The sequence below is a fragment of the Tamandua tetradactyla genome, chromosome 15 (genome assembly GCF_023851605.1).
Source record: "Tamandua tetradactyla isolate mTamTet1 chromosome 15, mTamTet1.pri, whole genome shotgun sequence".
NCBI classification, from domain to species: domain Eukaryota; kingdom Metazoa; phylum Chordata; class Mammalia; order Pilosa; family Myrmecophagidae; genus Tamandua; species Tamandua tetradactyla.
The window spans coordinates 50,874,369-50,887,700 of NC_135341.1; the positions used below are offsets into that span (position 1 = coordinate 50,874,369).

A 13,332-nucleotide genomic window follows, 5' to 3' on the forward strand; every position below is an offset into this window, starting at 1 on the left:
AATTCCTGGGCAGTAAAATGAGCATATCCTGATGTTGGTATCGTGGAGGCTGAGCTGCTGTGCCTTCACCTTTGAACGTGACCTCACCCTTGACCGGGGGCTCCTCGGTTAGGGATGGGTGCTCCAGATTACTTCCCGACAACCAGGAATCAGGGCAGGTCATGAAGTAGAGTTTGCTGAGAAAAGCTAAGCACAGCCATCTAAGAGAGCATGCTGCTTTACCCTAGCCCCCCTACCCTGGATACCGTGGGGCTAAGTTGTTTGTCATTATGCCCAGACTCCACAGTTTCCCTATTTGCCATTGTGAGGCCACTGGTCCCAACATGACTTGTATCCCTGTTGTCCTAGGTTACCGTTCAACGTATAAGCCTATTAGCATCTGTCATGTTCCGTGCCTGTTGCTTTATGTCTTGCTAACATGCAATCCTGGACCTTTCTCTGGGATTTTCCTGAACCCCTTTCCATGCTAAGCTCTTCTATATCCCATATGTATTTACCAAATTCTCCTTTGTACTCTCGATTCCCTTGAGATTTTTTCTTCTCTCACTTCCCTGGAATAGAAATATTCTATTTTTTTAAGAACCGTGGATCTTAAAAGCAGGAATCAGAATTTAGCAACACAGAGCTGCTTCAGAGCTATTATGTTTCTTCCCTTGTATAGGACCCTTCCTTGGCTGGCTTCTATCACCCAGTGACACACCTACCCCTTTCATTTCACTGTCATCTAATGACTGCCTAGACATTTCTTCACTCTTACCAATGTCCTCTCCACCCTGAATCTTACAGTCATCTGTGGGGACCTCATTGTCCATGGGGACAACCCATCCAGCCCCTGGTTGGGTTGTCATGATTCCTTGGCCTCTCTACTCAAGTGGCCTTACCTCATCAAATGTTGAAAGCCAGCTCAACTTCTGTCCTTTGAGTGCTTTTGGTCCCTCATCTTCCTGGCCTCCTTCCATTCCATTTGCCTCTTGATACTTCAGAGTTTTCCTGGTGGGTTTGCCCTGCTATGGCCTCAGCCAAGGGTTGATCTCCTGAGCCTCCCTATCTGTTTTAATTTCCTGGGGCTAGCTTAACAAAATAACACAAACTGATGGCTTAAAACAGCAAAACTTTATTGTCTTACAGATCTGGAGGCTAGAAGTCTGTGAGCTCCCTCTGTAACTTGTAGTGGAGAATCCTCTTCTAACTTCTAGGGTTTGGTGGCAGCCCTGGGCACGCCATGGCATGCAGCAGCAGCACTTGAATCTCTGCCTCTGTTGTCATGTGGCCACCTTCCACCGTGTCTGTATGTCTGTCCTCTTTCCTTCTTATAAGAACACCACCCACACTGGAGTAAGGGCCTACCCTATTTTCCTATGACCTTATCTTAATTCTCTTCATAAATAAGGTCACATTCTGGGGAACTGTGGGTTAGGACTTTAACATATCTTTTTGAAGGATAAATTCAACCCATAATACTATCTTTTACCCACATTTTCTTGGAAAATCCCCAGCCATGGAGGTATGGTACAGTCTCTATTTCTGTGCCTATAGTGAGTCTTCTGAGGAAATAATCAGGACTCCATTTAATTAGCTGACATGTGAATCGAGGGCTCTAGTCTGCGTGAAGCACCATTAGGAGAATTAATGAGAACCTTAGTTCCTTGGTACATATGCATTTGACAGTCACCTTCCTGATACCCATCCTCAGTTTTTTCCAGAACAGGTAACACAAGCTGGTCTTACTGCTGTAGATATTTTTCTCTCTCTCTCTTTCTCAGCATCAGTTTATCTCAGATAGAAATGGAGGCAGAGAGATTAAAGAGAAAAAAGGGGGTAAGAGATGTCTGCAAATAGTTTAACTGTAAATGCTCATAAATTTATAGCATCTGGGAAGTTCAGTACCAGCCACTACTTTGTCATCTAATCTGACACCTGTGTCTAGATGGCAATCATCTCAGAACAGATTGCACTTTATAATTAAAAAGCAAAAACCATCTAGTGTAAATATGCTGGGCCAAACTGCCTGTGCTGACACAACTGGAGTTTCTGCTGTTGTTGATTCAAGTACATTTGAAAATAATTAGTCCTAACTTTTTTTTTTAAAAGAAACATAAATGGCAGATTCTTACATGTAGGGTATGACATATGAATCCATGGGGTAACTTTAATAATTCATAGCCCACAGGTTTAACCTCATGGTTAAACGAAATTACATATTCTATCATTTTCCTGTTTTCTGTCCTGACCCAGACAGAAATAGAAAAAACTGAACCACCTTTGCTTCAACTATTTTATTGTGGCTGGAGAGTGTTAACTGGGAAATACAAAGTCTTGTTTTATTCTTGCACATTCTCATTTCTAAAACTCTGAAGATTAATTGTGATTTATTTCCTTTTTGTAACAAGGAGGGAAAAAAATCATCTGGAGGAGAAAGTTTCTTTATCTAGACTGAAAACTCTTTTTCAACTTTCTTATCCCAACCAGTGATGCTAGAGAATAGCAATCAGAGCTTTAAATAATACCCACCCTATCATGTTGATTCCTGAGTTCTTATGGCAATAGGTGAAGCTGTGTACAGTAGAATTCTATTTTGTTGATAGATTACATTGCTGTTCAAATAAAATTATAATATAAAATATGTATTAAGTTAATAAGGATAACATTAGTAAGTGGCAGTTATTGTGCTCTTAGTATGTATTGAGCATTCTGTTTAGTGAGTTATAATCATTTACTCCTCCCAAACTCTGGGTAGTTATCACCCCTTTTTTATAGATGAAAAAACTGAAATGTAATTTTCCCAGGATCATATAAATAAGAAGTGGGTATGCCAGGATTCAAATCCAGATCTGTCTCAAACCCTGGGATCATAACCTCATCTTGAGTGAGTTGGAAGTCAAGCCGAGAACTCTTCTTGGCAAAGAGTTGGGTACGATTTGGGTTCCTTCAAGTTCCAGAATGGCTTGACCTCTTGTTGGTTTTTCCTGGGCAGCAAACCTTGGGCCACTTATTTTAGTCATAGATCCTTGAAGGTCTCTGTACTCCAGGGCAGGTGGATTGTGTGCACAGGGTCCAGCCTGGTCTAAAGGGCCCCGAGGCACAGCCCCACTCGGTAGTCTCTGGAAGGCCTTGAGGAGTCACCAACATTGACTCCATTTGGCACTCCTGGTCTCTCACAGAGGAGTCTGGGGATTTGATCTTAAGTGTAATGGCACCATTGTTTCAAGAAGACACTCAGAAGATCTTGCTTTACAAACTGTGACAGTAGAATCAGCAATTTTTATAAAAGCTTAGGTGAAGGGTGAAGCTTTGAACCCACCTTGACTAACACTCTGTTGTCCCTCTCCTGTTGCAGGACCTCGAGGCTTGTGCAACCATTCTCTAAAATCTCTAAGCTCAAGAATCACCAAGCGGAAGCTTCAGGGCACATGGCTGCCTATTGGCCCAAGGAATCTGGAGAATCCCTACCTGGGGTCGCACAGCTCCATCGTGCCCGTGTTCAACCCTCAGAATGGCCTTCCCTCTGTCCAGGGTGAGAGCAGCCCGCTGAGGCCCAGAGTGGTGACCGTGGTGAAGCTGGGTGGCCACCCACTCCGGAAGATCACTCTGCTCCTCAACAGGCGGTCAGTGCAGACGTTTGAGCAGCTCATAGCTGACATCTCAGAAGCCTTGGGTTTTCCCCGATGGAAGAATGATCATGTCAGAAAACTATTTAACCTCAAGGGCAGGGAAATCAAGAGCATCTCTGATTTCTTCAGGGAAGGGGATGCTTTCATAGCCATGGGAAAAGAACCACTGACATTGAAGAATATTCAGGCGGCTATAGAAGAACTGTACCCCACCAAAGCCCGGGGCCTGACATTGGCCCAGCACAGCTGGCTACCTTCCCCAAGGCTTAAGAGCAGGCTTTATAGCAAGGTTCTGAAAGGGGGTCACCCCTGTGGGGAGGCTGAGATGGCCAAAAGCTGCACTGGGGTTGCAGGATCCACAGCTGCCACCAGGCATCAGGGGAAGACCCCCCTGGAGCCGACGCTGGAGGACAGGGCCAAGACCCAGAAGAAGTGGTTGAGGGGTAAATGGGAGCCTGAACCTGGGGGCAAGCCGCCCAGGGAAGCCGCTCTGGAAGAGAGGCAAGTAAGCGGAGAGAAGCACCTTGGGGTGGAGATTGAAAAAACCTCGGGTGAGATTATCAGATGTGAGAAGTGCAAGAGAGAGAGAGAGCTCCAGCAGAGCCTTCAGAGGGAGAGGCTCTCCATGGGGACCAGTGAGCTGGATATGGGGAAGTGTCACAGGTATGATGTGGAGAAGCTGGTGAGGACGAGAAGCTGCAGGCGGTCTCCTGAGTTGAATGCCACAGGAGAGGAGGAAGTGTGGAAGGGTGACAGCCACAGGGCCAGTCTCAGGAATCCCACCCAAGAGCTGAGGAGACCCAGCAGGAACACGGAGAAGAAAGAGGACAGAGACCCCGAAGGTCAGGAAAGTCATCCACAGGGAGCAGCCAAGGCTCAGAAGGAACTCACGGAAGTTCAACCAGTCTTGGAGGAGGGGCTGAGGGTGGTGAAGAAGGACAGCCGGAACCCTGGCAGGAACAAGCATGGGGGCTGGCTTCTGAGAGAGCACCAGGCCGACTCCGAGAAGCTCCCCAGGACACGGGGTAATGAGAAGGAGGCAGAGAAGGAGAAGAAGTCCTGTGTGCCAGGAGGGAGAAAGACGGTGCTCAGAGATGACGAACCTACTGTGGTGGAAAAGGAGCCCAAGAAGAGGCCAGAAGAAAACAAGGCAGATCGGCCCCGGGGCCGGAAGCCACGACCTGTGGGCATCATTGCAGCTGACGTCAAGAAGCATTACGAGGCGGGCAGGGTCATCGGCGATGGGAATTTTGCCGTGGTGAAGGAGTGCAGGCACCGGGAGACGAGGCAGGCCTACGCGATGAAGATTATCGACAAGGCCAAACTCAAGGGTAAGGAGGACATGGTTGACAGTGAGATTCTGATCATCCAGGGCCTCTCTCATCCCAACATAGTGAAATTGCATGAAGTGTACGAAACAGAAACGGAAATCTACTTGATCCTGGAGTACGTGCAGGGAGGCGATCTTTTTGATGCAATCATCGAAAGTGTGAAGTTCCCGGAGCGTGATGCCGCCCGCATGATCATGGACTTGTGTAAGGCGCTCGTCCACCTGCACGACAAGAGCATCGTCCACCGCGACCTCAAGCCGGAAAACCTTCTGGTAAGCCTTGATGTTGCTGAGCCAGAGAGGGCGGGTTTAAAATGTGGGATAGAATAAATACACGTTGTCTCGTATTCTGCTGATCTTACCCACTAGAATATTCCCTTTATATTATTTTTACCTATTCATCGCAGTATTTAATAGTTTGGTTGTAGCTCAAACGTGCTGAGATAAATTGGATTTGAATTAAAATTATTGAACAATAAACCTTCTACTGGAAATAAAATGGAAAATGTTTCCTCCATTCTGGGAGAAGAGTACTTTTGTCTGGGCAGTAAACCTGTGCACTTAATTTCTTAGGTGTTCACGTGTCCTCTGGCCTAGGTGCTGATGAGACTTACTGTTGGCAGCTTCCCCTGCAGGTTTTATTCTCTCTCCTCCAGTCCCCACTGAAAGATCCCTCTGGAACTTTCGAAGATAACCCTTCGGGGGGGTAAGACACTGGCTCTTGAGTCAGGTTTGAATCCTGGTCTCCTCTTTGGTAGCTCTAGGATAATCCTTTGCCTTTCTGGGCCTTATTTTCTTCATTTATAATAGTGTCTTTTTCATAAGGTTGAGTGAGGATTGAGTGTGAAAAGAGGAAAGTAGCCCCTGAGAGCTAGAGCTGGCCTGGCACTCACATCCTTGGCTCTGGTGTCCCCATGTTGACCATAAATAATTTCATGGATTATCAACGTCAAGCAAAGTTGTTCTGTGCCTGTGATGGATCGAGACAAAAGCAATACCTCTCTGTCCCCTCCATAATAATGTCTGAATGCAGACAAAAACAAGAATATTGTTCAGACCACAAATATGTTCACATGTCCCCCTTCTGGCTACTGTAAGTGATGGTCACACTTCATTCCACCTACTTTCAAGATATGAATTACTAAGATACCCAGTCATGGAATTACCTCAACTTCCTGAGAGCATCCAGTCCAGAGGCAAACACTGCTTTCTTGAACCCTCCCATAAAGTCCCTAACACAGCTCAAATCCCATAATAAGTCCTTTAAACTCCCTCTTGCTTAGATGCCCCACAGACCAATGGTGTGTGTTCTCCTTTATCGCAATGAGTCAATAAATCCAACTTCTTAGATTCCAAGCATGTTTCTGGTGATTGTTGGCTGGAAAGCATGCCTCATACTGTCACCCTCTGACACCTTAATCCCATTTTTGTTCTTCATAGCCCCAGTCCCCACCTGACACCTTCGATATTTATTAATCTGTTCTCTTTCTTCTCTCATTGAGAAAAAAGTTTTGTGTAGCAGGGGCTGTTCTGTTCAGACTGCACCCTGAAACCTAGAGCAGTCTGTTGCATGGTGGACCTTCGATAAATAGTAGTTTTATGAATGAATGAAAAGGCCATAGCACACTGCCTATCTCAGGAAAGGCAGATTTCTGTCATGTGGGAAGGCACATGGTTGGTGTCTGACGCTGGTCCTTGTTCCTGGTTCTGTTGCTTCCAGCTTCTGAATCCAGTGTTTTCTTTTCTAAGCATCTGTGGGCCGTCTCTTAGCTCTCCAGGTTCTGGCTTGCTTAGCATCTCATGGGAGGGCACATGGCGACGTCTTTTGGGCTCTGCATCTCCAAACATCCATGTCTAGGCATCTGCTTTCTCTGTCAGCACTCCAAGCAGCTCCAATTGTCTGCATCTGTGTCAGCTCTGAAGCAAGTCTAAAATGTTTCCCCTTTTAAAGGACTCCAGTAAACGCATCAAGACCCACCTTGAATGGGCAGAGTCATATCTCTGTCTAATCCAAAGACCACAGTCACAATTGGGTGCATCACATCTCCATGGACGTGATCTAATCAAAGGCAACACCCATACTTGAATAGGTCAGTCTCCATGGAAACAATCTAGTCAAAGCTTTCCACTCTAAACAATAGGTCTGGCCCCACAAGATTGGCTCAGGATAAGAACATGGCTTTTTTGGGGTACATAATAGTTTCAAATTAGCCCAGTAGATATCATGAGTGAGCAAGAATTATCTTCAAAGCTGGTATGCTGCAGGTAAAGCAACAGTGAATAGAGACAGTGATCTAGATGAGCTGTACCTTTTTTTTTTTTTTAGGGGGAGGGGTCAGGGATTTAGCCTGTTTCTTTTCATTTCCATGGCTGTGCACCCATCCTGGAGACATCCCAATTTGGCATTCATCTGTCTGTAAACTGCTCCCACAAGCAGAGTAAACACTGGGTGAGTCAAGCTAATTATCTGGTGAAATGACTTCTATGTTGACCACTAAGTCAAGCAACCTTGTTTTTGCTGAAGTAATTTGGCAGGTTGCCTGAGTGGTCAGAATTATAATAAAGTAATTCTCTCTTTGAAAAATTTCATTTCTGCGTAAGCTGGGTGCTCTTGTCCTTTGTTCACTCACTTTTAAAAATTTTATTTTAAAATAATTTTTTTATTAGAAAAATTATAGGTTCACAGGAAAACCATGCAGAAAATACAGAATTCCCTATGGGGGGTTTATGGGAACTCTGTATTTATTAGATTACTTTGCATTAGTGAGGTACCTTTGTTATAATTGGTGAAAGAATATTATAATTGTAGTGTTAACTATAGTCCATCATTTACCATAGGGTTCACTATGTTTTGCAGTCCTATGTTTTTCCCTTTTAAAAATTTTTGTTCTAGTAACATGTGTGGCCTAAAGTTTCCCCTTTTAATCCTATTCACATATGTAATTCAGTGCTGTTAACTACGTCACTGTATTGTGCTCCCATTCCCACCCTGGCTTTTGGCTCTGAGCCCAAATGTTTTCCATTTGATATGCTGAATGCTATTTATTATGGACATTTTGGAATTGCAACAGAGCTGTGTTCTTTCATGCCTCCTTGATGTTTTCCCTGAATTGTCTAAGCAGGAGAGATTCTGATTCGGGGCTTGGGTGCGCCCATGAGCTGAACATTTCATGCATGTGTCTACTAAAGCCTTAAAATGATCACACAAGTTCCCAAGTATGTGGAACAAGATCATTTGCCCTGTGAAGTCATTTTCTTCTGGGGATAGTTAGCTGAGGTTGCTTTTTCTCAGTAAGGTCCTGTCAAGTCAGCCTATCTCTTGGGCAGCAAAGGCTCTCACTTGTGTTAAGGGACTTACTTTTCAGCAAATTTTTAAATGGAGAAAGTTGGGACTAGTTTGGATTGCGTGAAGAAGTTTGCTTGAGGAAGTGGAAAAACTGCAAGGAAAATGTTTAGTGTGGACAAGCTAACTGCCTCTGAGAATTCATTTGCCGAGTCTTCATGGATTCAATTGTCAGTACATATGTGCTTTCAGTGCTTAGGGGCAATGAAGTGTGTGTGTGTGTGTATGCACGTGTGTGTGTGCACGTGTGTATGTGTCAAAGGCAAAACTGCAGAGTGGCTATAGTTTCTGAGTCTAAATACAGGAATTGTGGGTAATTGCATTATCTGTAATTGATATTTAGATCTTTTTCTGTTTCCTGATTTTGAGGACAGCCCTTTCTTTTGTTCAATAAAAACCTTTTTTTTGTATGGCTATAGGGCTCCTTCAGAAACCACACAATGCTACGTATTTGATCATCTTTTTGTGGAATAGATTAAAATGTTTTCTCTCATATGGATAATTTGTCAGCTCATATTTATGTAAATGAACAGGTCTGTCACATTTATAAAACATATTTATCCTTTTACTGGGTGATTAAATTTCAACATATTGTTATATCAGAAGTCTAACTGCTGTCTAACGCCATTGCACTTTGGATTTTCAGACAGAGATCAGGAAAGTATTGGATTTGACAGTTACCTCATTGTCTTGGTTTAGAAATAGGTTATCTCTAAACTTGTTGATAGTGATAATTATATTGCAAACTTGGTTGGCTCCTAAGATTTAAACGTTAGTAAATATCACCATGGTGACTATGGTCCATCAATTAATGCTCATCAGGTGCCTCTAATTTAGTGTTTTGCACTTGTGTTGAGCTTTGTGTTGTCAAACTAATTGTTTCTTCCTTTAATGGATAGCTGCTAGCTGTGCTGAGATCGATCTTGGCTGAGCTTGGGAAAGTGATTATGTTAGCACTAACTCTTGATTACATGGCTGATTTTTAACTGTTGCTGCGTTTAGAGACTTTCCAAATATGCTAAGAACTGTTAATGAATATAGGAAGCTTATCAAGTTGTTTTAATCAACAGAAATGTTTATATCTGATAACTGGGCCTGAGAATAAAATTTTAGGCCTATATTATTGAGTTGATCTGTCTCTGCTGACCACATTTACTGATAAGATGCTTGTTCCCCTCTTCCCCTAGGATTTAGACCCCTGAGATCTTAGAAAAGAAGTTTTAATTATGAGAATTTCCATCTTGCAGAAATATCGGGGTTAATTGCTTTTCTGCCAGAATTTCCTCCCTTGGTGGGGTTGGAACATGCTGCAGGCTGTTTGCAAGGCCCTGGGGAAAAGAGGAGAGGAAGCAAACAGGAGCTGGTAAAGTCAGGCTAATCAGAGAACAGCTCAAACAGGATGGGAAGTGGACAGGCCAGGTTATTTAAGGCCAGCGAGGGATATTGCATCCAGCAAAGAGAGCTGGGCGAGTGGGTGGGAGGAGAGAGGGAAGATGTGTCAGTGCAAGTAGGGTCATTTGAGAAAACCTCTCTCAGAATAAGTGGAAGAGGAGGGCTGGATCCCCAGGCTGGAAACAGGGCTGAAAGGAAGGAGTTGGGTAGGCCGACTTGGTTGACAATTAGGGCAGGCATTTCCCCCAATCTCCCTACTCTCCCAACACAGGTGCCACAGCTCCAGGGCACTTGGGAACCCTGGGAATGCAGGAGAAATAGTGGTGCGACTAGTTAGAACTTCATCCAGGACATGGAGTGTCCCCTCTTTTGGGCCTCTCGTGGTTCTAGGAGGGGATCAGACTTGTCTAGATAATTAACAGCTGAATGTGACTAGGACAGAGCAGTGAATAATGCTCCCAAAGTGGGGCGAGGAAAATCTAGACTAATAAAAAAATGGCCAAACATACACTCCCGCCCCATTCTGCCTCTAAAATAAACCTGTCCGATAATTTTTTCATCTCCATTCCCTAAGTTATTTTTCTACCTTTACTTTGATATATAAGAATTGTCAGTGATTCTGTAATGCAAAATTCTCCCTGTTCAGCAGCACTTCTCCTGTCCTAGCTCCAGTTTCAATCTCGTTTCCCCTTAGCAAAGCTCTTAGAGGGTAATGGTGCAAGTACACATGGATGATTTGTGTATCAGTTGCACTACTTAAAAATTGATAAAAATTATGCAGCATATTTTGTCTGCAATGAAGATGGATGGATATCAGTATTACATGAATGCACTAAATAAAAAGTACAGTGATATGAGCCTTCTTTAGGAAATTAGCCAATTTTCATTTAAGTCAGTTAAGAACACTGGTATATAAGAGAGAGAACTCATCTCAAGAGCATTCTTCCAGGAAACATTTCTGTTATGACTTGAGGTTTATACGAATATACCAATGAGGGTGGTTCTCAGTACCCATTTCAGCAGTTTCAGGAAATGAAAAAGTATCCACATAGTCAGTTTAGCCAGATATTGTCCAGAGTTTGGCCATATAGCCAGAGGTTTCAAGAAATTTTTGTCTTTAACATTCTAGATACTGGGTCATTTTGGTAATTGTGTATTTTTCCTCTTTCTGTTAACACCTTTTGAAATAGCCATCCAATAGGGTAGATATTTGAGAATTTACTGCAGAGGGTAAATTGTCGATAAAGACAGCCTTAAAACAGTGTTCATGCTTATCAAACTAAAGTGAATACCTTCCAAAATCGTGACTTCATTTCCCCAGAGAGTCTTGAAGTTCAGGGCATTTAGTTAAGGCAAATAACAATCATCTCCTATTGTCCTCTTGCTACCCGGGTTCACGTGTGTCAGCACCACTCTACAAGAGTGTGTATTCTTGTGAGCCACTTGAGGGCCTGAGATTAAGTTTCTTAAAACTCTTTATCTTCAGAGTGCCCTTAATTCGAGGCAGCAACTCAGGAAATCTCTCCAACAAGTTTCTAGGGTAGTTGCAATAACATGAAACCCTCAGGTTCTGTTTCAGCTTCTTCCAGATGTCCCATTTGTTAGGGGTTAGTTAAGGGCACAGAGAGGAAGGCAGGCAGGAGGGCAGGAAGGCAGGCAGACTGGGAGGGAGAGAGAAAAGAAAATTCAACCATGATCCTTACTTCTTTCGCCTCCTTGTGCATTAAACCGTGTCAAGTAGATTATAATGTTCCGACTGAGCCTTCTGATGAAGGACATTCCATGAGGGCCTGGATAGACTGTTAATCCTCTCCTTTCTTTAGTTGCTAATGTACCATTTATGGAAAGGGTACTCCGCTTTTCAATATTTAGACAAAACTCTTAAAATCCTTTTTAGTCAGCTGAATAAAATATATAGAATCAGTGTTAAAAGGTTATTTTCTAAGAATCTCGACTAGGCTGCACCCCTGGGCATTTGGCCCAAGAAGCCTACTTGAGATGGTAAATTCCATCTCTAAGAATTACTTCTCATATTTTAATCTTTTTACATATCAGAGCACCACTGGGGCTCTATGAATAATTAATAATTCTATTTGTAATAACTTGGCTATTACTGGGTAGGACCTTGACCTTAGGAATTTTGACTAATTGTGTGGATGGGCATATAATTACGGGTTTTGTGCTCTATGTAGGTTCATTATCTTTCCCAGGAGGGGGTTGAAAGCAGGAACATAAAGATGTGTATCCTGTGAAGATGAAGTCCTCTGTTTGCATCCAAGAAAGCAGAATAAATTATAAGGGTTGGGGAGAAGGTAAGGAAAGGAAATGAGCACCCTCCCTGGCTCTCCCTGTTACAGCCGAGTGGCCTTCCGGCTGCAATAGGACTCCCTGACTCACGGCGGCATACATCAGCACTTCTCAGACTTTCACGTGTGCGTGAATCGTCCGGGATCTTGTTAAAATGTGGATGCTGATTTAGTAGGTCTGGGGCAGGGCCTGAGATGCTGCATTTCTAGGAAGCTCCCAGGCAATGCCGGTGGTCTGCAGAGCACGCTTTGAGGAGCAAGGGCTCAAACGACAGAATCATCTAGCAATCTCACATAAGAAGTCTGGCGACAGGGCTGGTTCATACAGCAGGCCTGGATGTCAGGAAGCTTTTGCTGTTTTCTGCATGCCCCAAATGGCTACCACACTCCAAACAGCACATCCTCACATCCGTATAAAAGACAGGGAAATAAGGGGCAGACTTTTTGTTTGTCCTCCTTTTGTAAAATGGAGGAAAACCTTGCCCCAGAAGTTCCTCAGCATACTTCTGTTCTATCTCTTTAGCCTGAATGGGTCACGTGACCTCCCTGAACCCACAGAAAAGGTGAATGAGTGGCCGTGATCGACTTAGTCCGAACATAATTGTCTGTGTTGACTGGGTCTACCTCTCCAGAGTACCTGGCTGCCTGATGGCTGGGCTGAATGTGGGTTCTGTCATCAAGGAAGGGACTCATAGAAAGGCAACCTGCAGAGACTTCCAGCTCAAAGTGATCTGAGCCCCACTTGTGCTGGGAGATGGTAGCCTCAGAGCTGAGATGCACACAGAGTTGGGTACCCCCATTTCCCAGCACTGTGTGCCACTCTGTGTGCATCTCAGCTCTGAGATGATCCAGACTTCTGTGTCCCATGGAGCAGGGTAAGGCTGATGGGGAGATGATGACTGATTTGGTTGGGCCCTGCTACCTTTTTCGTTTTTGTGTGCAGCCAGTTAGGGAAGGTTTTTAAAATATTTTTTATTGTTAAATATAACATATATGCAAACAAAAGAAAGAAAAAATAATGATTTTCAAAGTACACTTCAACAAGTAGTTACAGAACAGATTTCAGAGTTTCTTATGGGTTACCATGCTACTGTTTCAGATTTTTCCTTCTAGCTGCTCCAAAACACTGGCTAGAAGAAATAAATTTTTTCTTTTTTGTGGAAAATAACTTATATATAAAAAAGCAATAAATTCAAAGCACATTGCAACAATTGGTTGTACAACAGATTTCAGAGTTTGGTATGGGTTCCAGTTCCACAATTTTAGGTGTTTGCTTCTAGTTGCTCTAAGACGCTGTTCCCTTCATACAGGATTCTATCTGCCTTACAAAGTCCTGTCACAGGGGAGCTT

General features: G+C 43.6%; 1 protein-coding gene across 1 annotated transcript in view; it reads left to right on the forward strand.

Moving 5' to 3' along the window:
* Positions 1-3,330: 3,330 nt before the first annotated feature.
* The window catches only part of DCLK3 (doublecortin like kinase 3), a 30,242-nt gene continuing 20,240 nt past the window's right edge, over positions 3,331-13,332 (forward strand). The window contains exon 1 of the mRNA XM_077130399.1: positions 3,331-5,214. Coding sequence (XP_076986514.1) covers positions 3,763-5,214 — 1,452 coding nt within the window. The 5' untranslated portion in view covers positions 3,331-3,762. The remainder of the gene's footprint in view (positions 5,215-13,332) is intronic.